This window comes from Trachypithecus francoisi, unplaced genomic scaffold, assembly GCF_009764315.1.
Source record: "Trachypithecus francoisi isolate TF-2019V2 unplaced genomic scaffold, Tfra_2.0 Lachesis_group8, whole genome shotgun sequence".
Lineage (NCBI taxonomy): Eukaryota > Metazoa > Chordata > Mammalia > Primates > Cercopithecidae > Trachypithecus > Trachypithecus francoisi.
In genome coordinates this window covers 11132376-11159330 of record NW_022681473.1, presented here as the reverse complement: position 1 = coordinate 11159330, position 26955 = coordinate 11132376, and the positions used below count along the sequence as shown (strand labels likewise).

The 26955-nt window shown below is 51.7% G+C and overlaps 2 protein-coding genes and 1 pseudogene across 7 annotated transcripts; 2 read left to right on the top strand and 1 right to left on the bottom strand.

Moving 5' to 3' along the window:
• The first annotated feature begins 1176 nt into the window (after positions 1-1176).
• TAF6L (TATA-box binding protein associated factor 6 like) lies at positions 1177-23964 on the top strand. Of its 4 annotated transcripts, XM_033205507.1 has the most exons (12): positions 1324-1361; positions 2963-3038; positions 4655-4814; positions 5897-5983; positions 7761-7911; positions 8068-8118; positions 8689-8783; positions 11867-11941; positions 12086-12306; positions 12671-12803; positions 22885-23013; positions 23140-23964. In XM_033205507.1, exons 3-12 carry the CDS (start codon positions 4668-4670, stop codon positions 23917-23919), a joined length of 1869 nt encoding a protein of 622 aa, XP_033061398.1. In that variant the 5' UTR covers positions 1324-1361; positions 2963-3038; positions 4655-4667; the 3' UTR covers positions 23920-23964. The 4 variants fall into 4 exon arrangements, with proteins under 4 accessions (XP_033061396.1, XP_033061398.1, XP_033061397.1 ...); XM_033205505.1 differs by lacking the exon at positions 2963-3038 and having other exon boundaries at positions 1177-1361; XM_033205506.1 differs by lacking the exons at positions 1324-1361; positions 2963-3038 and adding an exon at positions 1399-1580.
• On the bottom strand, positions 15068-15886 carry LOC117081673 (annotated as a pseudogene).
• A 20-nt stretch (positions 23965-23984) lies between the features above and the next one.
• On the top strand, positions 23985-26888 carry TMEM179B (transmembrane protein 179B). 3 transcript variants are annotated; one of them, XM_033205514.1, is made up of 5 exons: positions 23986-24150; positions 25675-25862; positions 25944-26078; positions 26250-26348; positions 26535-26884. In XM_033205514.1, exons 1-5 carry the CDS (start codon positions 24055-24057, stop codon positions 26548-26550), a joined length of 534 nt encoding a protein of 177 aa, XP_033061405.1. In that variant the 5' UTR covers positions 23986-24054; the 3' UTR covers positions 26551-26884. The 3 variants fall into 3 exon arrangements, with proteins under 3 accessions (XP_033061406.1, XP_033061405.1, XP_033061404.1); XM_033205513.1 differs by having other exon boundaries at positions 23988-24150; positions 26250-26328; positions 26535-26888; XM_033205515.1 differs by lacking the exon at positions 25944-26078 and having other exon boundaries at positions 23985-24150; positions 26250-26328.
• Positions 26889-26955: the final 67 nt, after the last annotated feature.

Below are 26955 nucleotides of genomic sequence, written 5' to 3'. Positions count from 1 at the left end.
TTTTTTGAGACTGAGTTTTACTCTTATTGCCCAGGCTGGAGTGCAGTAGTGCGATCTTGGCTCACCACAACCTCCGCCTCTCGGGTTCAAGCGATTCTCCTGCCTCAGCCTCCCGAGTAGCTGGGATTACAGGTGTGTGCCACCACATCCAGCTAATTTTGTATTTTTAGTAGAGATGGTTTTTCTCCATGTTGATCAGGCTGGTCTCGAACTCCCGACCTCAGGTGATCCGCCCACCTCGGACTCCCAAAGTGTTGGGATTACAGGCGTGAGCCACCGCGCCCGGCCAAGAAACAAAGTTTAACCTCCAACTCTGCCAGAGACTCTCAGACATTAATTTACAACAACCGTGTGAAGTGCGCATTATTACCCCACATTAGGTAATTTGCCCAAAGGCAGTGTCAGAATTTTAACGCAGCTCGGTCTGACTCCAAATACCATCCTTTACTCACTAAGCCCACTGCTTATCAATTGAGAACTGTCCAAGTAGCTGCTAACGCAGTGGGAGTTGGAGAAAGAGAGCCGTCAGAGTGCCTGTCCAACGGTCATGCAAGGCAAGGCAGGCCAGGGCTTGTATTTGGTTCACAGACTTGGGCAGAATGCGAAGTAGGCGCAGAAGGAGCGGAACCCTGGAGTCCGGAGCTTGCGCGGGATGTTCGGCCCGGTCAGAAGTCCCCTCTGCTGGGAACCGCGCTGGCTCAGGCCGGTTGCCCTGGCACGCGGGGAGGCGAGGCTACACGTTCGAGGCCAACCTGGTCAACACTGATTTAAAAAAAAACAAAACTTTAAAAGAAGTCCCCTCTGTTTGCAGAGAGCACCTACCGAGAGCCCCATCTATCCCTTCAGGAAGGGGAAGTGGTATGTGATGCTGGGGAGGTAGGCTGGGCAGGAAAACTAAGCCAGACATCAAAATCTAAAGCTTTGCTGCAGCTGCGAAAATGCAGGTGCTCAGAAACTCGGGAGCAAACAAGACAAAGAAAATGAAGACGCTGTCCTTGAGACTGTTTATTTCCTCGTGACTATTGGAGTGAGTAAAAAAATAAAATATGCTTATTAAACGTGTGTCCATAATACACACCTACTCGCAAACGTAGCAAGAGAGGTTGCTTTAAGAAGCGCGAATCTTAAGCGTCTCGTGACCACCGGTCTCTACAGTCTGTTCACACTAGCCAATCAGGAGCCAGGAAGCCTCCTGGAGGGCCGGAAACTTTCCAAGGCGCCCGCCGATTGGCTGTACTTCTGGAGGGCGGGGCCGGGGCCCCCAGAGAGGGAATTAGTGAGCTGGTGAGTGGGCGGCGCCGCCGCCGCCGCCCCCGCCGCCGTCGTCTCCGTAGCAGCCTTCGCCACGCTGGGGTCTTCAGGTGAGCAGGCCCTGCTCTGGTCCAGGGACTCCCCATTCCCACCGCCGACCGCTTACTCACCGGCCTTGGAGCCCGCTCCGTGGGGGCCCGCCCCCTTTGCTGGCCACGTGACCCAAGTTCAGTGACCCCTGACCTCCTCCCCCCGCAGCCCCCTCTCCCGATCTGGGCTGGGCGAGGCCGGGTGGGAGGATGCGCGTCGCCGAGGCCCGGCCCGCGGAGGTCAGTTCCCACGCCTCTTCGCCAGCTTGACTAGTGGCTGCGGATGCGGAGGAGAGGTGGCTGAAGAGCGGGAGACTTTGGTCACAATTTAGACTTCGTGTACTGGCATATAATAGGAAACTGCCTCCGCGCCTTTCGCGCGGGTGGACTAAATACTCCCATTTTACAGATGGGGAAACTGTAGCTTCACAGTCATCTATTGGCGGGTCTCGGGTCACCGAGGGGTGGGTCTCCAACCCATGTCTTTGGGCTGGGATTCAGGCCTTGTTCCCCACACAGCTGGCGGCTCCTGAAGCAGCATAGAGTAATGATTAGGAGCAAGGGGTTGAGTCCCTGCTCCCCGTCCCTACTTACTCAGTGCTTACTTCGTGATCTTGGAGAAGTAATGGAACATTTAACTTCTGAGTTTTTATTTCCTTGCCTGTGAAATAGACGAAATACATAATAATATCTTATTATTGAGGATATAGTGAAGTAATCATATAAAGCACTTAGCTATGTCTCAGGCATAGTACAGTGCTATTCGTGGCCCGGCGCGGTGGCTCACGCCTGTAATCCTAGCACTTTGGGAGGCCGAGGCAGGCGGATTGCCTGAGCTCAGGAATTCGAGGCCAGCCTGGGCAACACAGTGAAACCCTGTCTCTACTAAAATACAAAAAATTAGCCCGGCGGCCGGGCGCGGTGGCTCAAGCCTGTAATCCCAGCACTTTGGGAGGCCGAGGCGGGCGGATCACGAGGTCAGGAGATAGAGAACATCCTGGCTAACATGGTGAAACCTCGTCTCTACTAAAAAATACAAAAAACTAGCCGGGCGCGTTGGCGGACGCCTGTAGTCCCAGCTACTTGGGAGGCTGAGGCAGGAGAATGGCGTGAACCCGGGAGGCGGAGCTTGCAGTGAGCTGAGATCCGGCCACTGCACTCCAGCCTGGGTGACAGAGCGAGACTCCGTCTCAAAAAAAAAATTAGCCCGGCGTGGCGGCGTATGCCTGTAGTCCTAGCTACTGGGGAGGCTGAGGCAGGAGAATTGCTTGAACCAGGGAGGTGGAGGTTGTAGTGAGCCGAGATCACGCCACACTGTACTCCAGTCCGGTCGAAAGAGCGAGACTCCGCCTCAAAAAAAAAGAAAAAAAAAAAAAAGCTCGTCGGGCCAGGCTCCGTGTTCTCACGCCTGTAATCCCAGCACTTTGGAGGCCGAGGTGGGCGGATCACCAGAAGTCAGGAGTTCCGGACTAGCTTGGCTACCATGGCGAGACTCTGTCTCTATTAAAAATACAAAAATTAGCCGGGCGTGGTGGCGCAGGCCCACCTTGGTCTCCGAAAGTGCTGGGATTAGAGGCGTGAGCCACCGGGCCCGGCTACAAATTCTTATAACTGGTTTGAAGGCAGAGTGCAAGGACATTGGGGGATCTAGGAAGACATCCCTGACAGCAAGTGACATTCGAACTGAAATCTGAAGGAGTGAGTAGCAGTTCAGGAGACAAAGGGATTAGGGGTGGAGGACAGGGAGGAGAGAGTTCCAAGTGGAGAAAACAGCGTTCAAAGGTCCGGAAATAGGTGTATTTAAGGAAATGAAAGGAGGCCACAGGTGGGAATGCAGAACACAAGAAAGTAAGAGGTAAGAAGTGTTGCAGAAGTAGGCAGCACATGCAGAGCTTCCAGAGCCCTTGTTCAAATTTGTTCTTTATTTCAAAGACAATGGGGGAGCCATTGGGAGGAGTGCTGCGCAGAAGCCACATAGCTGCCCTTGGATGTAGGGACCTGGACATCACTGGTGACCCATTGATCCCTGCCAGAGGAGTAGTCGGGGCAGTGGCTGGGTGGGTCATCATGGATCTGGGCCTTCCTGTCTGAGGTGTTGATGCCTCACTTTGGCGCATGTGAACCTACCTTCTCATTGTGGTGTGCGTTGTTGGAGTGAGTCATCAGCTTCTGTTTTTGTCGGGTTCTTATTGTGCCATGTCCTGTGAAAATACAGGTTCTTGCATTTAGGCCTTGCAGCCAAACTGAGGAAGACCAAACACATAGGCAGAAAGCCCAGCTACTATCCAGCCTCGCCAATATGGCAAAACCGTGTCTCTACTAAAAATACAAAAATTAGCTGGGCCTGGTAGCACGTGCCTGTAATCCCAGCTACTTGGGAAGCTGAGGGAGGAGAGTTGGGGGCAACAAGAACGAAACTCTGTCTCAAAAAAATAATAATAAATAACAAAAATTAGCTGGCCAGGCGTGGTGGTGGGCGCCTGTAATCCCAGCTACTCGGGAGGCTGAGGCAGAGAATTGCTTGAACCTTTGAGGCAGAGGTTGCAGTGAGCCGAGATCATGCCACTGCACCCCAGCCTGGGCGACACAGCGAGACTCAAAAAAAAAAAAAAAAAAAAAAAGATTGGGTAGTGTATAAAGGAAAGAGGTTTAATTGACTCACAGTGCTAGGGAGGCCTCAGGAAACTTACAATCATGGTGGAAGAGGAAGCCAACATGTCTTTCTTCACATGGCCACGGCATGGAGAAGTGTCGAGCAAAAGGGGGAAAGCCCCTTATCAAACCATGAGATCTTTTGAGAACTCACTCACTGTCAGGAGAACAGCATGGGGGAAACTAGCCTCTTGATTCAGTGATCTCCACCTGGTCCCGCCCTTGACAGGTGGGGATTATTACAATTCAAGGTGAGATCTGTGTGGGGACACAGCCAAACCATATCGATCGTCTCATTTCATAGCAACCCTGTGAGCTGGAGAGGGCAGGGATTATTTTACAATTAATGCCTGTTTTACAATTTAGGACACAAGGGCTCAGACTGATGAAGGCCTTGGCCAAATTCACATAGAAAGTGACAGGGCAGGAATGGGACCTAGTTCTGTGAACCCCAACGCCTGGACTTCCTCTGGCTTCACTGTTCTTGTCCCACTAGCCAGTCTCTTCTCTGAGCCTCAGTTTCCTCGTCTGGGTACTCAGAGCTCCTTGTTCAGAAATTCCAGAGCATGAGCAGCAAGGCTGGTGTGGAGGGCCTTGGGTCACACTCCTGAGCTCTCCAGGAGACTGAGGCAGCTTTTCCAATCTTCCTTCTCCACTCCCAGCTCCACTGGGGCCATGTCGGAGCGAGAAGAGCGGCGGTTTGTGGAGATCCCTCGGGAGTCTGTCCGGCTCATGGCGGAGAGCACGGGCCTGGAGCTGAGCGATGAGGTGGCGGCACTGCTCGCGGAGGACGTGTGCTATCGTCTGAGAGAGGCCACGCAGGTATACTCCCCTCACCCCCGATACCTCCAACTGTCCTTGTTCCTGCCTTTTTACTAACCTCTACCCTCATTGATTCACTCAAGTGTACACTGGGTGCCTGCTCCATACAACAGAGACGGTCCACGCCTTTACAGAGCTCTACTTGTAGCTGTCTGGGCTTCCAGCAGACAAAGCGCTTGCCAGGCATCTTCCCATGTGCTCCTCACCACAGCCCTGCTGGGCAGGCAGAGCGGGTACATACTCACATTCTACATGTGAGAAACTGAGGTGTTGACAGAAGATGTGACACCTGGGGGGTGTTTTTGTACAAGAACAGAGACGGAATCTAGGCTTTTTTTTTTTTTTTTTTTTTGAGACAAAGGCTCACTCTTGTGCCTCAGGTTGGAGTGCAATGGCACAATCTCGGCTCACTGCAACCTCCGCCTCACGAGTTCAAGCGATTCTCCTGCCTCAGCCTCCCGAGTAGCTGGGATTACAGGCGCCCACCACCACACCCGGCTAATTTTTGTACTTTTATTAGAGACGGGGTTTCACAGGCCGGGCGCGGTGGCTCAAGCCTGTAATCCCAGCACTTTGGGAGGCCGAGATGGGCGGATCACAAGGTCAGGAGATCGAGACCATCCTGGCTAACACGGTGAAACCCCGTCTCTACTAAAAACTACAAAAAACTAGCCGGGCGAGGTGGCGGGCGCCTGTAGTCCCAGCTACCCGGGAGGCTGAGGCAGGAGAATGGTGTAAACCCGGGAGGCGGAGCTTGCAGTGAGCTGAGATCCGGCCACAGCACTCCAGCCTGGGTGACAGAGCGAGACTCCGTCTCAAAAAAAAAAAAAAAAAAAGACGGGGTTTCACTATGTTGGTCAGGCTGGTCTCGAACTCGTGACCTCACATGATCTGCCCACCTTGGCCTCCCAAAGTGCTGGGATTACAGGCGTGAGCCACGGTGCCCGGCCGGAATCTGTGCTTCTGATCGCTAAGCGTGGTCTCCTGTTTGCCTTCTCTCCAGTCTGGCCCACTTCATTTGGGGTTTCCCACGCTCCCTGCTCCACATCCTTTGACTCTGGCTTCTGTTCCCTCCCTTCCAGAATAGCTCTCAGTTCATGAAGCACACCAAACGCCGGAAGCTGACGGTTGAGGACTTCAACAGGGCCCTCAGATGGAGCAGCGTGGAGGTAAGTGGGGTGCAGGCCACAGAGGGCTCAGGTGGCATGAGGCCACTTCCATGTCCAGTTCAGGGCTGGCAGTGTGGCGAGACATTAAGGCCAAATGCTGCCAGGCGTGGTGGCTCATGCCTGTAATCCCAGCACTTTGGGAGGCCGAGGTGGGCAGATCACTTGAGGCCAGGACTTCAAGACCAGCCTGGCCAACTTGGCAAAACTCTTTCTTTACTAAAAATACAAAAATTGGCTGGGCCTGGTGGTGCATGCCTGCAATCCCAGTTAGTCAGGAAACTGAGGCATGAGAATTGCTTGAACCCAGGAGGCAGAGGTTGCGGTGAGTTGAGATTGCACTCCAGCCTGGGCAACAGAGCAAGACCCTGTCTCTAAAAAAGAAAAAAAAAAAAAGGCCGGGCTCAGGGGCTCACACCTAAAATCCCAGCACTTTGGGAGGCCGAGGCGGGCAGATCACGAGGTCAGGAGTTTGAGACCAACCTGACCAATGTGGTGAAACCCCATTTCTACTAAAAATACAAAAATTAGCTGGCTGTGGCAGTGGGTGCCTGTAACCAACCCCAGCTACTCAGGATGCTGAGGTAGGAGAATCACTTGAACCTGGGAGGCAGAGGTTGCAGTGATCCGTGATTGCGCCACTGCACTCCAGCCTGGGTGACAGAGCAGGACTCCGTGTCAAAAAAACAAAAAAACACAAAAATTAGCTGGGTGTGGTTGCGGGCGCCTGTAATCCCGACTACTTGGGAGGCTGAAGCAGGAGAATCGCTTAAAACTGGAAGGCGGAGGTTGTAGTGAGCCAAGATCATGCCACTGCATTCCAGCCTGGGTGAAAGAGCGAAACTCTGTCTCAAAACAAAAAAAGAAAAAAAGACCGAACACGCACATAAGAGAAGCAAGACACTGATAGCAACAGCAGACCAGGTGCTAGGCCCAGCCCACCGGGCTACATGTTCAGAAAAGAGGGAGAGGAGGCCACTGGGGGCCCAGAGGTTAGAGGAAGCTTTTTGGAGGAGGTGGGACTAGAGCTGGGCCTTAAAGGGTGGTGAAGAACTTGAGCTTGGCTTAAACTAGGCCAAGAGGAAAAGAAGGCATTCAGGCTAAGTGTTAGGGCTTCATGGTGTGGGATTTTTTTTTTTTTGAGACAAGAGTCTCGCTTTGTTGCCCAGGCTGGAGTGCAATGGCGCGATCTTGGCTCTCTGCAAGCTCCGCCTCCCGGGTTCACGCCATTCTCCTGCCTCAGCCTCCGAGTAGCTGGGACTACAGGCGTGCACCACAACGCCCGGCTAATTTTTTGTATTTTTAGTACAGACAGGATTTCACCGTGTTAGCCAGGATGGTCTCGATCTCCTAACCTCGTGATCCGCCCGCCTCAGCCTTCCAAAGTGCTGGGATTACAGGCGTGAGCCACCGCGCCCGGCCATGGTGTGGTTTTTCTGGAGCAGTGAGATAAGAGAGGAAGGCCATGTTTAGAAGACATTAGTGAGTTTTCAAAGTGAGTGAGTGTGAATAAGGAGGACCCGCTTGGTGTGGGGCTCAGGACCCTTCCAGTTATGGGAGGAGCGACCATGTTCTCTCCCTTGACCCAAGGAGCCCAGGATGCTCCAGGCAAGTCCCCAGTGGTGGCTCTGAGCCCCAGGCTTCCACCACTTGTCTTGGGACTTCTGAACTCTTCCCTCAAACATGGGCTGTCTGCCCTGGTCGGTGGAGCCTCATCCTGCATCCTGACGCCTGCTCCGTCCCTGGATTCAGGCTGCTCTCCAATTCCCTTTTTCCTCAGGCTGTATGTGGTTACGGATCCCAGGAGGCACTGCCCATGCGCCCCGCCAGGGAGGGTGAACTCTACTTTCCTGAGGATCGAGAGGTGAACCTGGTGGAGCTGGCCCTGGCTACCAACATCCCCAAAGGCTGTGCCGAGACAGCTGTCAGAGGTGGCTGCCGGGGTCCTGCGTGGGTTGGGGATGGGAGTTGGGCCGTGAAGAGAAGTGGTGATGGGCTGGCTGGTGGAAGAGGCAGAACTTGGAAGGGTAGGCAGTACTCCTAGAGGCAGAACGCCAGGCTGACACATCTCTCTACACTGCTTCTAGTTCACGTCTCCTACCTGGATGGCAAAGGGAACCTGGCACCTCAAGGATCGGGTAAGGGGTGATGCAGGAAACAGGCCCTTGGGATGAATTTTCTCCCTTAGGTTGTGTGGGTGGTGCTTGTGTGCCTCCGAGGTTGTGAGGGTGGTGCCTGTGTGCCCCCGAGTCTGCATCTAACATGTGTTTACCCATGCCTGCCTTGTGCCGTGGTCTGAGTGGGCACTGGGCTCTGCATAGAGGGCTCAGCATTGGAGATGGGAGCCCAGACCTGTAAGCAGTCATGCTGCAGCGTGTTGGATGCTAAGATGGAAGTCTGGGCAGCATGCTGGGGCGGTGTTGCACCCCCAGGGTATGCTGAGCAGACCTTCACAGAGCCTGAAGCTCTCAGGAGTCTGTCCGGCAGAGGGTGGGTGGAAGACAGGACAGAGCACAGAGGTGTGTGGAGCCTAGATGGTCAGGGCTGAGCAGACCCTAAGAGCAGTGGGAGTCCCTTGGCCTGGTTGTCCTGACTGAAAGGCTTCTCGCGGATGTGTGTGGGAGTGGTGGTTGAGCAGGAGGAGGCTGGAAAGGCCGGGAGAAGGCCAGCTCTCCACCTGTCCCTGCTTCCTGCCTGTCCTCTGGCAGTGCCCAGTGCTGTGTCTTCACTGACGGATGACCTTCTCAAGTACTATCACCAGGTGACTCGTGCTGTGCTAGGGGATGATCCGCAACTGATGAAGGTGAGCGAGTGGGTCCAAGTTGGGGCGCAGATTTGAACTTGTAAATTCTATGAACTTGTTTTTTTTTTTTGAGACGGAGATTCGCTCTTGTTGCCCAGGCTGGAGTCCCATGGCATGATCTCAGCTCACCACACCCTCTGCCTCCTAGGTTCAAGCGATTCTCCTGCCTCAGCCTCCTGAGTAGCTGGGATTACAGGCATGTGCCAGCACGTCTGGCTAATTTTGTTTTTCGTTGTTTTTTTTTGAGATGGAGTCTCGCTCTGTCGCCCAGGCTGGAGTACAGTGGTGCGATCTCGGCTCATTGCAAGCTCCGCCTACATTCTCCTGCCTCAGCCTCCCAAGAAGCTGGGACTACAGGTGCCCGCCACCATGCCTGGTTAATATTTTTTTTTTTTTTTTTTTTGAGGCGGAGTCTCGCTCTGTCGCCTGGACTGGAGTGCAGTGGCCAGATCTCAGCTCACTGCAAGCTCCGCCTCCCGGGTTTACGCCATTCTCCTGCCTCAGCCTCCTGAGTAGCTGGGACTACAGGCGCCGCCACCTCGCCCAGCTAGTTTTTGTATTTTTTAGTAGAGACGGGGTTTCACCGTGTTAGCCAGGATGGTCTCGATCTCCTGACCTCGTGATCTGCCCATCTCGGCCTCCCAAAGTGCTGGGATTACAGGCTTGAGCCACTGCGCCCAGCCCATGCCCGGTTAATTTTTTGTATTTTTTAGTAGAGATGGGGTTTCACCGTGTTAGCCAGGATGGTCTCGATCTCCTGACCTCGTGATCCACCCACCTCGGCCTCCCAAAGTGCTGGGATTACAAGCGTGCGCCACCACGCCCGGCCTTGTATTTTTATTTTATTTTATTTTATTTTATTTTTGTCGCCCAGGCTGGAGTGCAGTGGCCGGATCTCAGCTCACTGCAAGCTCCGCCTCCCGGGTTTATGCCATTCTCCTGCCTCAGCCTCCCGAGTAGCTGGGACTACAGGCGCCGCCACCTCGCCCGGCTAGCGCCTTGTATTTTTAATAGAGACGGGATTTCAGCATGTTGGCCAGGCTGGTCTCGAACTCCAGACCTCAGGTGATCCGTCCACCTTGGCCTCCCAAAGTGCTGGGATGACAGGTGTGAACCACTGTGCCTGGCCTAATTCTATGAATATTTAAATTTTTATTTATTATTTTAATTTAAAAAAATTTTTTTTAAAATTTGAGATGGGGTCTTGCTCTGTCACCTAGGCTAGAGTGCAGTAGTGTGATCTTGGCTCACTGCGGCCTCTGCCTCTTGGGTTCAAGCAATTCTCCCACCTCAGCCTCCCAAGTAACTGGGATGACAGGGGCGTACTACCATGCCTGGCTAATTTTTGCATTTTTAGTAGAGACAGGGTTTCACCGTGTTGGCCAGGCTGGTCTCAAACTCCTGACCTCAGGTGATCCACCTGCCTCCGCCTCCCAAAGTGCTGGGATTACAGGCATGAGCCAATTTTTTTTTTTTTTTTTTTTTTTTTTTTAACGACAGGGTCTCACTGTGTTGCCCAGGCTGGTGAAACTCCTGCCCTCAAGCAATCCTTCCTTGGCCTCCCAGCACTTTGGGAGGCAGAGGTGGGTGGATCACTTGAGGTCAGGAGTTCGAGACCAGATTGGCCAACGTGGTGAAACCCCATCTTCACTCATACAAAATTAGCCAGGCATGGTGGTGGGTGCCTGTAATTCCAGCTACTTGGGAGGCTGAGGCAGGAAAATTGCTTGAACCCAGGAGGCAGAGGTTGCAATGGGTCAAGATTGCGCCACTCGGGTGGATCACCTGAAGTCTGGAGTTCTAAAATTACAAAAACTAAAAAAAAAAATTCTAAAAATACAAAAATTAGCCAGGTGTGGCGGTGGACACCTGTAATCCCAGCTAGTCAGGAGGCTGACGCAGGAGAATTGCTTGAACCCGGAGGCAGGGGTTGCTGTGAGCCGAGATCACGCCATTGCACTCCAGCCTGGGGAACAAGAGCAAAACTTCATCTCAAAAGAAAGATCGTGCCACTGCACTCCAGCCTGGCTGGTAGAAGGAAACTCCCTGTCAAAGAAAAAAAAAAAAGTAATACTAGTGTATGTTTACTGTAGACGTACATATGATATGAAAACATAGAATGAAAAAAAGTGGCCGCGTGCTGTGACTCATGCCTGTAATCCCAGCACTTTGGGAGGCCGAAGTGGGCCGATCATGTGAGGCCAGGAGTTCGAGACCAGCCTGGCCAAGAAGGTGATACCCCGTTTCTACTAAAAATACCAGAAAATTAGTCGGGCTTGGTAGCGTGCATCTGTAATCCCAGCTACTCGCGAGGCTGACGCAGGAGAATCGCTTGAACCCAAGAGGTGGAGGTTGCAATGAGCCGAGATCGTGCCACTGCACTCCAGTCTGGACAACAGCGTGAGACTCCATCTCAAAAAAAAAAAAAAAAAGAGGGCCAGGCACAGTGGCTAATGCCTGTAATCCCAGCACTTTGGGAGGCTGAGGCGGGCGGATTGCTTGAGGCCAGGAGTTTGAGACCAGCCTAGTCAACATGGTGAAACCCTGTCTCTACTAAAAATACAAAAGTTAGCTGGGTGTGGTGGCGGGCGCCTGTAATCCCAGCTACTTGGAAGGCTGAGGCAGGAGAATCGCTTGAACCCAGGAGGCAGAGGTGGCAGTGAGCCGAGGTTGAGTCACTGCACTCCAGCCTGGGCGACAGAGCGAGACTCCGTCTCAAAGAAAAAAAAGAAAAGAGAAAAACTGAAAAGTCTGTTCCTCCACCTACTTTTTTTCCTCTGTATCAACTATGATTACTCTCATAAAAATCTAAGTGGTATTATATTAAACATCTGGTTTTATAGATTACCTTTCTCAGTTAAAAATATGTTGGACATTCAGGTTGTATTCCGTGCCATATGCAGGTATATGTGAATGAGTTTCTGTAGGTTACATTTATAGAAATATAATTGCTAAATCAAAGAATATGAACATTTAAAATTGTAAAACATGAATAAGGTGATACACTGCCTTCCAGAAGAATACCATATTGATGTTTTACAGTTTTCTGGTGGATCCAATGCAGTCTGGGCCCTTCCTTTTAGGTTGCACTCCAGGACTTGCAGACGAACTCCAAGATTGGGGCACTCCTGCCTTACTTTGTTTATGTGGTTAGTGGGGTAAGTGACCAGGCTGGGACAGAGAGAGTGTTTTGTAAGGAAGAGATGACCCAGCAGGTGTAGGGCTCATGGCAAGTGCTGTCAGAATGGTGGGTTCCTGCCTGTCCCCTCATGTTCCCCTAAGCTACCCTCTTCTCCCAACAGGTGAAATCTGTAAGTCATGACCTGGAGCAACTGCACCGGCTACTGCAGGTGGCACGGAGCCTGTTTCGGAATCCACACCTGTGCTTGGGGCCCTATGTCCGCTGTCTGGTGGGCAGTGTCCTCTACTGTGTCCTGGAGCCACTGGCTGCCTCCATCAATCCCCTGAATGACCACTGGACTCTGCGGGATGGCGCTGCCCTCCTGCTCAGCCACATCTTTTGGTAGCCACTGGGCGTAGACCTGAGCAAAGGGTGGGATTGCTGCAGAGCCAAGTGGGTTGGGGTAAGGAAATGAGGCGAAGCCTCTGGCTTTGAGGGTCTATGAGAAGATGGGAAACCTTTTCCCTCGGAGCGTCCTAGCTGGTGTGCTGTGACACACTGGGATTCTGAAAATGGATTACAAATACGCCAAGGTATTGGTTCTACAGCCCTCAGGTTCTAGGCCAGTCACCCCTGGCAGCCTTCTTCACTTAACCCCAGTACGCCTGAGTGTGCCGTACAGATGCTATTCTCTTGGTGTTGTCTTGTGCCCTGTTGGGTGGCACTGTGCCTCATTCCCCTCACTAACTGAATGGTGCTCCCACAGGACGCATGGGGACCTTGTAAGTGGCCTCTATCAGCATATCCTGCTGTCCCTGCAGAAGATCCTGGCAGATCCTGTGCGGCCGCTCTGCTGTCACTATGGAGCCGTGGTGGGGCTGCATGCTCTTGGCTGGAAGGTGAGCACCCTGGCCTTTCTCACAGAGCCGTAAGAACTCCCATTTGTGTTAGAAAAATAGTACTTGTGTGTCTTTATCTCCAAAATGGTGTGTACCTGCCACTGCCATGTATTGAGTTCTAGCCTTAGGCCAGCCTCAGTGATAGCTTGACTTTCTGTGTGTAAATGTCTTATCCTTTCGAAAGTCCTATATGACAGATACTGATGTCCCCCCATTTTATAAATTCCTGCCCATTCTTTTTTTTTCTTTGAGATGGAGTCTCGCTCTGTCGTCCAGGCTGGAGTGCAGTGGCCGGATCTCGGGTCACTGCAAGTTCCGCCTCCCGGGGTTACGCCATTCTCCTGCCTCAGCCTCCCGAGTAGCTGGGACTACAGACGCCCGCCACCTCGCCTGGCTAGTTTTTTGTATTTTTTGGTAGAGATCCTTGTTAGCCAGGATGGTCTCGATCTCCTGACCTCGTGATCCGCCCGTCTCGGCCTCCCAAAGGGCTGGGATTACAGGCTTGAGCCACCGCGCCCGGCCAATTCCTGCCCATTCTATATTACCACATTAAAAAATACCTTCAATTCCTGTTGTACTGAGCATTTTACACATGAATAGATACTGAATTTTGTCATGACTTTTTAGCATCTATAGAAATTATCAAATGATTATGTGTTTTAAAAATTAGGTGTTGGTGCCGGGCACAGTCGCTCATGCCTGTAATCCCAGTGCTTTGGGAGGCTGAGGTAGGCACATCACGAGTTCAGGAGATTGAGACCATGCTGGCTAACACAGTGAAACCCCCTCACTACTAAAAATACAAAAAAATTAGTTGGGGTGGTGGTGGGTGCCTATAGTCCCAGCTACTCGGGAGGCTGAGGCAGGAGAATGGCATGAACCCGGGAGGCGGAGCTCGCAGTGAGCTGAGTTCGCACCACTGCACTCCAGCCTGGGCAACAGAGCGAGAATCTGCGTCAAAAAAAAAAAAAAAATACAAGTTAGGTGGGCATGGTGGCACATGCCTGTAATCCCAGCTACTCAGAAGGTTGGGGCAAGAGAATTGCTTGAACCCAGGAGGCAGAGGCGGCAGTGAGCCAAGTTCGTGCCTCTGCACTCCAGCCTGGGCAAGAAGAGCGAAACTCCGGCCGGGCACGGTGGCTCAAGCCTGTAATCCCTGCACTTTGGGAGGCTGAGACGGGCGGATCACGAGGTCAGGAGATCGAGACCATCCTGGCTAACCCGGTTAAACCCCGTCTCTACTAAAAAATACAAAAAACTAGCCGGGCGAGGTGGCGGGCGTCTGTAGTCCCAGCTACACGGGAGGCTGAGGCAGGAGAATGGCATAAACCTGGGAGGCGGAGCTTGCAGTGAGCTGAGATCCGGCCACTGCACTGCACTGCACTCCAGCCTGGGCGACAGAGTGAGACTCCGTCTCAAAAAAAAAAAAAAAAAAAAGAAAAGCGAAACTCCATCTCAAAAAAATAAAAGATCCTACCCTTTAATACTATCACAGTGGCAACACTTATTTTTTTTTTTGTTTTTTTGAGACAGAGTCTCGCTCTGTCACCCATGATGGAGTGCAGTGGCGCAATCTTGGCTCACTGCAAGCTCTGCCTCCCAGGTTCACGCCATTCTTCTGCCTCAGCCTCCCGGGTAGCTGGGACTACAGGCGCTGCCACGTTGCCTGGCTAGTTTTTTGTATTTTTTAGTAGAGACGGGGTTTCACCGTGTTAGCCAGGATGGTCTCGATCTCCTGACCTCGTGATCCACCTGCCTTGGCCTCCCAAAGTGCTGGGATTACAGGTGTGAGCCACCACGCCTGGCCACTTTTGAGATTTTTATTGGAATTACATCAAATCTATTAGATTAATTTTGGAGGGGAGTGATATCATTATCATAGTACGTCATCCTGTCCATGAAGGTATCATATCTCCTTTTTTTTTTTTTTTTTTTGAGATGGAGTTTCACTCTTGTTGCTCAGACTAGAGTACAATGGCGTGATCTTGGCTCACCACAACCTCCACCCTGACCAGGTTCAAGTGATCGTCCTGCCTCAGCCTCCCAAGTAGCTGAGATTACAGGCATGTGTCACCATGCCCGGCTAGTTTTGTATTTTTAGTAGAGATGGGGTTTCTCCATGTTGGTCAGGCTGGTCTCGAACTCTCAACCTTAGGTGATCCACCCACCTCAGCCTCCCAAAGTGCTGGGATTATAGGCATGAGCCACCGTGCCCAGCCTAGATCTCCATTTTTTTTTTTTGTTTGTTTAACAAAAGTTTATTCTTAAATGTACAACAGCTCCAAGACAACCCTTAATTCCAGCTATAGGTGTCAAAGGATGTTATGGCAGGGAATACAGATGTTTAAATATGGATGAAATAAAGGGTCACCATCTCCTCAGGCACAAGGAACAGCTTACTTTTTGCCAGATTTCTTTTTTTTTTTTTTTCTCTGAGACAGAGTCTCGCTCTGTCGCCCAGGCTGGAGTGCAGTGGCCGGATCTCAGCTCACTGCAAGCTCCGCCTCCCAGGTTCCCGCCATTCTCCTGTCTCAGCCTCCCGAGTAGCTGGGACTACAGGCGCCCGCCACCTCGTCCGGCTAGTTTTTTGTATTTTTAGTGGAGACGGGGTTTCACCGTGTTAGCCAGGATGGTCTCGATCTCCTGACCTCGTGATCCGCCCGTCTCAGCCTCCCAAAGTGCTGGGATTACAGGCTTGAGCCACCGCGCCCGGCCCAGATTTCTTAATTCTACCTGTGGCCAGGGGCCCCTTCCCTGCGGCCTTCACGTTTAGCTCCTCGAGTTTCTTCTGCTCCTCTTTTTGTTTCTACTTGAAAGCCTTGTCTTCCTCGTCCATCTCCTTGGCCTGCTTCTTGGGCTGTTTCAGTGGCTGCTTCTTGCCATCTTCGCGGCCGGACATGGCGCCTGCTGCCCCTTCCCCTATATCTCAATTTTTGTTTAGGTCTTCACAGGCTTCTCGGATGCTTTCAAAATTTCCCTGAATAGAATCTACACATACTTTAAAAAGCTGTTTCTTTATGGATCGACTAAACTATAGAAAAACAAGAGTTAAAAAAAGACAAAAAATAGAAACAAGATACAAAGGAAAAAGAAAGAAAGAAAGAGGAGGGCTGGGGGTGCGGTGTTTCACGCCTGTAACCCCAGGACTTTGGGAGACTCAGGAGGGCGGATCATCTGAAGTCAGGAGTTCAAGACCAGCCTGGCCAACATGGTAAAAACCCATCTCTTCTAAAATACAAAAATTAGCTGGGCATGATGGCACATGCCTGTAATCCCAGCTATTCTGGAGGCTGAGGCATGAGAATCGCTTGAACCCAGGAGGTGGAGGTTTCAGTGAAACTTCGTGCCACTGCACTCAACCCTGGGCAACGGAGTGAGATACCATCTCAAAAAGAAAAAGAGGAGGCCGGGCGCGGTGGCTCAAGCCTGTAATCCCAGCACTTTGGGAGGCCGAGACGGGCGGATCACGAGGTCAGGAGATCGAGACCATCCTGGCTAACACGGTGAAACCCCGTCTCTACTAAAAAATATAAAAAATTAGCCGGGCGAGGTGGCGGGCACCTGTAGTCCCAGCTACTCGGGAGGCTGAGGCAGGAGAATGGCGTGAACCCGGGAGGCGGAGCTTGCAGTGAGCTGAGATCCGGCCACAGCACTCTAGCCTGGGCAACAGAGCGAGACTCCGTCTCAAAAAAAAAAAGAAAAAGAAAAAAAATTCTGCTTAGTGCAGTGGCTCATGTCTGTAATCGTAGTGCTTTGGAAGGCTGAGGTGGGAGGATCACTTGAGCCTAAGAGTTCAAGACTACCTTGGGCAATATAGTGAGATCCCATCTCTACAGAAAACTTTAAAAATTAGCCAAGTGAGCCGTGCGTGGTGGCTCACGCCTGTAATCCCAGCACTTTGAGAGGCCGAGACGGGTGGATCACCTCAGGTCAGGAGTTCAAGACCAGCCTGGCCTACATGGTATAATCCCATCTCTACAAAAATACAAAAAAATTAGCTGGGCGTGTCGGCAGGCACCTGTAATCCCAGCTACTCAGGAGGTTGAGGCAGGGAGAATGGCTTGAGCCCGGGAGGCGGAGTTTGCAGTGAACCAAGATCGTGCCACTACATTCCAGCCTGGGCAACAGAGCCAGACTCCGTCTCAAAAAAAAAAAAAAGAAAAAAGCCAAGTGTGTCCGGGCGTGGTCTTGCACCTGCAATCCCAGCACTTGGGGAGGCCAAGGAGGGCAGATCACCTGAGGTCGGGAGTTCGAGACCAGCCTGACCAACATGGAGAAACCCCGTCTATACTAAAAACACAAAAATTAGCCGGGCGTGGTGGTGTGTGCCTGTAATCCCAGCTACTTGGGAAGCTGAGGCAAGAGAATTGCTTGAACCTGGGAGGTAGTTGCGGTGAGCTGAGATCACGCCATTGCACTGCAGCCTGGGCAACAAGAGTGAAACTGCATCTTAAAAAAACCCAAAAAAGGCCGGGCGCAGTGGCTCAAGCCTGTAATCCCAGCACTTTGGGAGGCCGAGATGGGCGGATCACGAAGTCAGGAGTTCAAGACCATCATGGTGAACACGGTGAAACCCCGTCTCTACTAAAAAATACAAAAACTACGGCCGGGCGCGTTGGCTCAAGCCTGTAATCCCAGCACTTTGGGAGGCCGAGACGGGCGGATCACAAGGTCAGGAGATCGAGACCATCCTGGCTAACCCGGTGAAACCCCGTCTCTACTAAAAAATGTAAAAAACTAGCCGGGCGAGGTGGCGGGCGCTTGTAGTCCCAGCTACTCAGGAGGTTGAGGCAGGAGAATGGCGTAAACTCGGGAGGCGGAGCTTGCAGTGAGCTGAGTTCCGGCCACTGCACTCCAGCCTGGGCGACAGAGCGAGACTCCGTCTCAAAAAAACAAAACAAAACAAAACAACAACAACAACAAAAAAACAAAAACTAGCCGGGTGAGGTGGCGGCGCCTGTAGTCCCAGCTAGTCGGGAGGCTGAGGCAGGAGAATGGCGTAAACCCGGGAGGCGGAGCTTGCAGCGAGCTGAGATCCAGCCACTGCACTCCAGCCTGGGCGACAGAGCAAGACTCCGTCTCAAAAAAAAAAACAAAACAAAAAAAAAAAAAACAAAAAAAACAGAAAAAACCTAGCGTGATTGGCATGCACCTTTTGTCCCAGCTACTTGGGAGGCTGTGGTGGGAGGATTGTTTCATCCTGGGAGGTCAAGGCTGAAGTGAGCCAGATCGCTGCACTCCATCCAGCCTGGGTGACAGAGTGAGACTCTGTCTCAAAAAAAACCCAAATAACAACAAAAAAACACAAACTATTCCTAGATTCTTGCTGTCCTTCGATGCTGTTGTAATGGTGTCTTTATGGTGTTAGTTTCTTGCTCTTGTATAGAAATGTAATTCACTTGTACATTCCTGTCTTCCTAAACTATCCAGTTACTTTGCTAAGCACTGGGGATACATACAAGGTATAAAGACAGATAATAGTGACCCCGCTATCACTGTCATATGGCTGAAGGGCTAAGAAGGCATATGTAATGCTTATTGTTAGCAACATAAATTTACAGTTTGCAAACTGCCACCCTATACAATCAGCAGGTGAGTACTGTCCAGCTGCTTTCTTAAACTATCATTGCTAATTATAGATTCTTTGGAGGTTTTAATATAGATGATCATATCATATCATGTATAAATAATGACAGCTTTATTTCCTTTTTTTTTTTTTTTTGAGATGGAGTCTTGCTCTGTCGCCCAGGCTGGAGTGCAGTGGTGCAATCTCGGCTCACTGCAAGCTCCACCTCCCAGGTTCATGCCATTCTCTTGCCTCAGCCTCCCGAGTAGCTGGGACTACAGGTGCCTACCATCTCGCTTGGCTAATTTTTTGTAGTTTTTAGTAAGGATGGGGTTTCACCGTGTTAGCCAGGATGGTCTCGATCTCCTGACCTCGTCATCCACCAGCCTTGGCCTCCCAAAGTGCTGGGATTACAGGCGTGAGCCACCGCGCCAGGCTTTTTTTTTGTTTTTTGAGACGAAGTCTTGCTCTGTTGCCCTGGCTGGAGTGCAGTGACACGATCTCGGCTCACTGCAACCTCCACTTCCCAGGTTCAAGCGATTCTCCTGCCTTAGCCTCCCAAGTAACTGGGATTACAGGCATGCGCCACCACTCCCAGCTAATTTTGTATTTTTAGTAGAGATGGGCTTCTCCATGTTGGTTAGGCTGGTCTTGAACTCCCGAACTCAGGCGGTCCGCCTGCCTCGGCCTCCCAAAGTGCTGGGATTACAGGTGTAAGCCACCGCACCTGGCATGCCTTTATTTTTCTTACTGTTAGGATTACTAATGTTATATACACATGATGATGAACATCTTTGTCTCCTTTCCAGTTATAAAAGATGTGCTAATAACCTTTCCCATTTAGGGTGATGTTTACTGTGTGTGTACAGGTAGCTACTCTTTCTCAGATTAAGAAAATCATGGCTAGGCCGGGTGCGGTGGCTCAAGCCTGTAATCCCTGCACTTTGGGAGGCCGAGACGTGCGGATCACGAGGTCAGCAGATCGAGACCATCCTGGCTAACACGGTGAAACCCCGTTTCTACTAAAAAATACAAAAAACTAGCCGGGCGTGGTGATGGGCGCCTGTAGTCCCAGCTACTCGGGAGGCTGAGGCAGGAGAATGGTGTGAACCCGGGAGATGGAGCTTGCAGTGAGCCGAGATCCGGCCACTGCATTCCAGCCTGGGTGACAGAGCGAGACTCCGTCTCAAAAAAAAAAAAAAAAGAAAAAGAAAACTATGGCCAGGGTTGGCTGGGCGCGGTGGGTGGCTCACTCACGCCTGTAATCCCAGCACTTTGGGAGGCTGAGGCGGGCGGATCACCTGAGGTTGGGAGTTTGAGACCAGCCTGACCAACATGGAGAAACCCTGTCTCTGCTAAAAATACAAAATTAGCTGGGCAAGGTGGCCATGCCTGTAATCCCAGCTACTCTGGAGGCTGAAGCAGGAGAATTGCTTGAACCCAGGAAGGTGGAGGTTGTGGTGAGCCAAGATCGCGCCATTGCAGTCCAGCCTGGGCAATAAGAGTGAAACTCCATCTCAAGAAAAAGAAAAAGAAAAAAATAAAATTATGGCCAGGGTCAGTGGCTCACACCTGTAATCCCAGTACTCTGGGATGCCGAGGTGGGTGGATTGCTTGAGCCCAGGAGTTTGAGACCAGCTTGGGCAACATGGTGAATACAATTAAGAATATAGACCTGGTGCCGTGGCTCACATCTGTAATCCCAGCACTTTGGGACGCTGAGGCGGGCGGATCATGAGGTCAGGAGATCGAGACCATCCTGGCTGGTACCAGGATGAGTACCATCTCCTTCCAGCCTCCCTTCCCTGCATGAGCTTAGCAGCCAAGCAGGCTTACTTTGGAATATTTGATGGGCCCAGGTTCCTCAAATTTTTTTCCTATCTTAGTCCTTGGCTCTTATAGGTGGCCGTAGAGTGATTGCTGAAGATGAAGGCCCAGGCAGCAGTCCTGCCTCTATAAAAAAGGAAATTAGTGGGGTGTGGTGGCGTATACCTGTAGTCCCAGCTACTTGGGAGGCTGAGGTGGGAGGATTGCTTGAGTCCAGGTGGTTGAGGCTGCGGTGAGCCATGATCATTCCACTATACTCCAGCCTGGGTGACAGAGCTAGACCCTGTCACACACACACACAAAATATATATATATACACACGCATATATGTACACATACATATATACACGTGTGTGTGTATATATACGTGTGTGTGTGTATATATATACTCTTAATTTTTTTGAGAGCTTTTTTTTTGAGATGGAGTCTTGCTCTGTCACCCAGGCTGGAGTGCAGTGGCGCCATCTCAGCTCACTGCAAGCTCTGCCTCCCAGGTTCACGCTATTCTCCGCCTCAGCCTCCCGAGAGTAGCTGGGACTACAGGCGCCTGCCACCACACCCGGCTAATTTTTTTGCATTTTTAGTAGAGATAGGGTTTCACTGTGTTAGCCAGGATGGTCTCGATCTCCTGACCTCATGATCTGCCCGCCTTATCCTCCCAAAGTGCTGGGATTACAGACGTGAGCCACGGCGTCAGGCCTATGTTCTTAATTTTATCAATTTATATTGGGTTTTTATAAAATGCTTTTTCTGCATCTTTTGAAATGATCCTAAGGCTTTTCAGCTTTTATTTGCCAATGTTATTACAGATTTCCTGATAGTAAACAATCTTTATAGTTCCATGATACACTCAACTGGGTCATGGGATAGTTGTAAAAAAAAATCCAAAACTTTTATTCGACTGTAATGCATTTTAATTACTTTTGGGTCTTCTAAATATTAAAAGGGTTTACCTATATTCATGAGTGAAATTAAACACGTTTCCTCCATGTACTGTCCTTGTCTGGTTTTAGAATCACTGGCCTGATGACGGGAGTATTTCTTTTTTATATTTACTTTCATAAGATTTAGATCATCTTTTTCTTTCTTTTTTTATTTAATAGAGATGAGGTCCTCCTACATTGCCCAGGTTGGTCTCAAACTCCTTGGTTTAACTGATCCTTTGGCCTTCCCAAAGTGCTGGGATTACAAGTGTGAGGCACTGCACCTGGCCCATCTTTTTCTTGAGTGTCTGTAGACCTTTGTAAATTCTGGCATGGTATTTTCTTTTCTTTTCTTTTCTTTTTTTTCGAGACAGGGTCTTGCACTGTCGCCCGGGCTAGAGTGCAATGGCGCGACTTCGGCTCACTGCAACCTCTGCCTCCTGGGTTCAAGCAATTCTCCTGCCTCAGCCTCCCAAGTAGCTGGGATTACAGGTGTCCACCATCATACCCAGCTAATTTTTTGTATTTAATAGAGACGGGGTTTCCAGGGTGGAGTACAGTGGCATGATCTCTCGGCTCACTGCAACCTCCGCCCCCTGAGTTCAAGTGATTCTCCTGCCTCAGCCTCCCAAGTAGTTGGGATTACAGGCGTCTGCCACTGCGCCCAGGTAATTTTTGTATTTTTAGTAGAGACAGGGTTTCATCATCTTGGCCAGGCTGGTCTTGAACTCCTGACCTTGTGAGCCACCCACCTCGCCTTCCGAAGTGCTGGGATTATAGGCGTGAGCTACCGTGCCCGGCCTCTTTATAGTTAATTCTTAACTACTATTTCAGCGTCTTCCATAGTTACAGAATTATTGGAGCTTTCATATTCTCAAGTCAGCAGTAAGTTTTATTTTTTAGGAATTTGACAATTTTGTCAACACTTTCAAGTGTTCGTGCTGTGGATGAATGACCACAGAACTCTGCCTCATCCATCAAAGGCCATCACAAACGTCATTTATTTGAAGTCTTGCTTTCCCCCAAATTAATCACAGGATTTTTTTTTTTTTTTTTTAAGATAGAGGCTTGCTCCATCGTCCAGGCTGGAGTACAGTGGTGCGGTCTTGGCTTACTGCAATTTCCACCTCCTGGGTTCAAGCAATTTTCCTGTCTCAGCCTTCCTAGTACCTGGGACTACAGGCACCTGCCACCACGCCCGGCTGATTTTTGTATTTTTGGTAAAGACGGGGTTTCACCTTGTTGGTCATGCTGGTCTTGAACTCCTGACCTCAGGAGGTCTCGGCCTTGGCCTCCCAAAGTGCTGGTATTACAGGTGTGAGCCACTGCGCCTGGCCAATCACAGGATTTTAAATTGTATAATCAGAGTCCAAGTCTCTGGTTGGTGGTTTTTATGCAGATTGTTTGAACTGAGTCTCAGTTTACATCTAAGTGAAGCCAGTACTTGCCTGATTGTATGGGGTAGCAGTAGGCAAACTAAATTTTGGAGTTGTTAGCAATGAGCATTGTTTTAGCCCTTGGCACACAAGGTAGTGATACTGGGTACACTTTTTATTGTCTACCTTTGTACCTTTATTCCCAATGCCTAGCTTAGGTATACAGTAGGTTCCAAATAAATGTATGGCTGAATATGCCAATCAGGGAATTTAGGAGGATTGAGCTCTGTCTAGGATCAGAAATAAAGGTAGGTGTTTCATGGGAAAGGGTCCTAGAGAGGGAATAAGTATCAAAGAGATGCTAACTGCATTCCTTCTCTTCCTTCCAGGCAGTAGAACGAGTCCTGTACCCACACCTGTCCACGTACTGGACAAACTTGCAGGCTGTGCTGGATGATTATTCAGTATCTAATGCACAGGTCAAAGCAGATGGGCACAAAGTCTATGGAGCCATTCTGGTGAGTACCATCCCCTTCCAGCCTCCCTTCCCTGCATGAGCTTAGCAGCCAAGCAGGCTTACTTTGGAGTATTTGATGGGCCCAGGTTTCGAATTTTTTGCCTGTCTTAGTCCTCGGCTTTTACAGGTGGCCGTAGAGCGACTGCTGAAGATGAAGGCCCAGGCAGCAGAGCCCAACAGGGGTGGCCCAGGTGGCAGGGGGTGCCGACGCCTGGACGACCTGCCATGGGACAGCCTTCTCTTGCAAGAGTCGTCCTCCGGGGGCGGTGCAGAGCCCAGCTTTGGGTCCGGCCTCCCGCTGCCACCAGGGGGAGCGGGGCCGGAGGACCCTTCTCTTTCGGTGACCCTGGCGGACATCTACCGGGAGCTCTACGCCTTCTTCGGTGACAGCCTGGCCACACGCTTCGGCACCGGCCAGCCTGCACCCACGGCTCCGCGGCCGCCCGGGGACAAGAAGGAGCCGGCGACAGCCCCCGACTCGGTGCGGAAGATGCCGCAGCTGACGGCAAGCGCCATGGTCAGCCCGCAGGGCGACGAGAGCCCCCGGGGCAGCGGCGGAGGCGGCCCCACGTCGGCCTCTGGGCCAGCCGCCTCTGAGAGCAGGCCCCTGCCGCGCGTGCATCGGGCGCGCGGGGCACCCCGGCAGCAGGGCCCCGGGACCGGCACCCGCGACGTCTTCCAGAAGAGCCGTTTCGCCCCGCGCGGCGCCCCGCACTTTCGTTTCATCATCGCCGGGCGGCAGGCTGGGAGGCGCTGCCGCGGGCGCCTTTTCCAGACTGCATTCCCCGCGCCGTACGGGCCTAGCCCGGCCTCCCGCTACGTGCAGAAGCTGCCCATGATCGGCCGCACCAGCCGCCCCGCCCGTCGGTGGGCGCTCTCGGACTACTCGCTGTACTTGCCGCTCTGAGTCGGTGAGCGCTTCCGTCTTTGTAAATAAATCCCGCCCCCGGAAGTGACGTCTCTACCTTCGTGGGTCGCGCCGGATAAGGTGGGGTTTGGCCGGGTTGAGGCTGCGGCGGCGCTTCCTGGTGGTCAGGGCGCCATGGCGCTGCCCTGGCTGCAGCGCGTTGAGCTTGCGCTGTTTGCTGCCACCTTCCTGTGCGGGGCCGTGGCGGCCGCGGCGCTGACTCGGACCCAGGTGCGGCTGCGGGGCGGGGTCAGGTAGGCTCGGGAGCTGGCCGGTCCTGACGTGGCGAGGCCACTGTCGCTTTCCGACGGAGCTCGCTGCTGCTCGGAGCCGGTGGACCTGGTAAGGCACGGCTGGCACCGGCCCGTACCTGAAATGCAGCGAGGCTAATCGCGCTTTGTGGTTACTCTGGGCCAGGTCATACTTCTGAGTTGTACTCTCGCCAAAGGGACGGGTCAGTGCCGTCTTAAAGCACTAGATGGAGTCGGTTTTCGTGGCTCCTGCTGACCTTACTGTGGTTCTGAAACAGAAGTCGATGCGGAACCTGCGTCCATCCGTTAAATCAGAAGCCTTTCGTGCTGAGCTTTGTCGAGAAATAAAGCATAGCGTAGTGGAGATGATCAAGATGCCACGTGATTGCAGCACAGTGTATTAAATGACAAAATAAGAGATGTAGAAAACGCTGACGTAAAGGTAGAAGCCAATAATTTACATCGTTTACCCCAGCCAGGTAATCTGGTTAGTGAACATGGGTTCATTTAATGCCTATAAAGTAGCCACTAGTGTGCCTATTTTACACCATGAGAAAACCTCAGAGATTCGCAGGGCGCGGTGACTCACGCCTGTAATCCCAGCACTTTGGTAGGCCGAGGCGGGCAGATGACTTGAGGTCAGGAGTTAGAGACCAGCCTGGCCAACATGGCAAAACTCCGCCTCTACTAAAAATACAAAAATTAGCCGGGTGTGGTGGCTCATGCCTGTAATCCCAGCTACTTGGGAGGCTGAGGCAGGAGAATCGCTCGAACCTGGGAGGCGGTGGTTGCAGTGAGCCAAGATCGTGCCATTGCACTCCAGCCTGGGTGACAAGAGCGAAACTCCATCTCAAAAAACAAAACAACAAAAAAACCCTCAAAGGTAGTTATTTGTTGAAGGATATACAAGGCCTGGGTTTACTCTAAGATTTCTGTACAAAGACCAGAATTAATGAGGCTTCTCTGAAGCTCATTGTATTCTTTTTTTTTTTTTGAGGTGGAGTCTCGCTTTGTCGCCCGGACTGGAGTGCAGTGGCCGGATCTCAGCTCACTGCAAGCTCCGCCTCCCGGGTTTACGCCATTCTCCTGCCTCAGCCTCCCAAGTAGCTGGGACTACAGGCGCCTGCCACTCGCCCGGCTAGTTTTTGTATTTTAGTAGAGACGGGGTTTCACCGTGTTAGCCAGGATGGTCTCGAACTCCTGACCTCGTGATCCGCCCGTCTCGGCCTCCCAAAGTGCTGGGATTACAGGCTTGAGCCACCGCGCCCGGCCGAAGCTCATTGTATTCTATAGTCATTGGCTATTTTTTGATCCTTCTGGCCACTGCAGGTTTGATTCCCCAACAGGCCCTCTCCATCAATATCTCTGTCCCAGAAATAGGAACTGACAGTGCACAAATAACTTCCTGGAATGGTCCTGGCCTAGGTTATCACTAATACCTACCAAGACACTGCATCCAGAGGCATTAACCTGAAATCTAGGACTCAGCAGCTTCTCTCCACAGGGCTCCTTCAGTGGTAGATGTCCCCTGTATGGTGTCGCCACCCTGAATGGCTCCTCCCTGGCCTTATCCCATCCCTCGGCACCATCCCTCTGCTACTTTGTAGCTGGGGCCTCTGGCCTCTTGGCCCTCTACTGCCTCCTGCTTCTGCTCTTCTGGATCTACAGCAGCTGCATTGAGGACTCCCACAGGTGACTGCCCAACCATGAGGGCCAGGGTCTGAGGTAGGATGAGCCTCGCCTCCACCACAAGGCTTGTTCTCTCCCTCTCAGAGGTTCTATAGGGCTGCACATTGCACTGGCCATCTCAGCTATAGCCATCTTCCTGGTCTTGGTGTCTGCCTGTATCCTTCGATTTGGCACCAGATCTCTCTGCAACTCCATCATCTCCCTGAACAGTACAATTAGGTAATGGGAGAGGGAGGGAAGCCTGGCTAGGGCTACCTTCCCTCTGCACCAGGGTCCTATGATTTCCTTTTTATCCCCATCAGTTGCTCTCAACTCATAGGGCACTGGGCACAGGTGTGTCTCGGATATAAACTATCACCCTTTCTCACAACTGTCTCTTTGACCTCACAGCTGTTCTGAAGCCCAGAAAATTCCATGGAGACCCCCCGGAACTGCTCTGCAGTTTTACTCCAACCTACACAGTGCCGAAGTGAGACCCAAGGATAGAAGGAAAGATTCACATAAGTATCTGTAGCTGTGTGGGTGCTCACCAGCGTATTATGAGCTTGGCTCACCAGTGAGAGGAGCTGAGGGGGTTGTCAGCCTAAAATTCAGCAGTTAAGAGTGGTGTGTGGGTGGGAAGGACTGGATTTGAAATAGTCCCATTCCTGACACTCCTGTCCCTCTCTCCCACAGACCTCTTCTTGGGTGAATTTGGTATTGTGGTGTGTGGTCTTGGTGCTCCAGGTCGTGCAGTGGAAGTCTGAAGCCACCCCACACCGGCCTCTGGAGAGGGGTGACCCTGAGTGGAGCTCTGAGACAGATGCTCTCATTGGGCCACGCCTTTCCCATTCCTGAAGAATAACCAGAGTGCTTCCTGCAGCCAAAGACTCCATGCCCAAGTGCCTGCAATCCTCTTGCCCCCACAAGGCCCTGTTTATGTTGGGAGTCTTAGTTTTCCTTTCAGGGGGGAAAAGTAATGACAGGCCCCCCTACTCCTCTTCCTACAGCTGTTTTTGTACCAAAATACTATATTACTGTCTTCATCTTGTGAGTTTTTGATGTTAAAGTACAACTAGCTAGGAGGAAGGAGCGAAGGCTAAGCAGGCATGGATCG

Bases quoted from the DNA above. Each gene is read 5' to 3' on its own strand.
- TAF6L (XM_033205505.1), top strand. From the start codon at position 4,668: ATGTCGGAGCGAGAAGAGCGGCGGTTTGTGGAGATCCCTCGGGAGTCT. The intron at 12,307-12,670 runs GTAGCCACTGGG...GTGCTCCCACAG, and splicing joins CTGCTCAGCCACATCTTTTG to GACGCATGGGGACCTTGTAA. The intron at 12,804-22,884 runs GTGAGCACCCTG...TCTTCCTTCCAG, and splicing joins TGCATGCTCTTGGCTGGAAG to GCAGTAGAACGAGTCCTGTA.
- TMEM179B (XM_033205513.1), top strand. From the start codon at position 24,055: ATGGCGCTGCCCTGGCTGCAGCGCGTTGAGCTTGCGCTGTTTGCTGCC. The intron at 25,863-25,943 runs GTGACTGCCCAA...TCTCCCTCTCAG, and splicing joins TGCATTGAGGACTCCCACAG to AGGTTCTATAGGGCTGCACA. The intron at 26,329-26,534 runs GTGAGACCCAAG...TCTCTCCCACAG, and splicing joins CCAACCTACACAGTGCCGAA to ACCTCTTCTTGGGTGAATTT.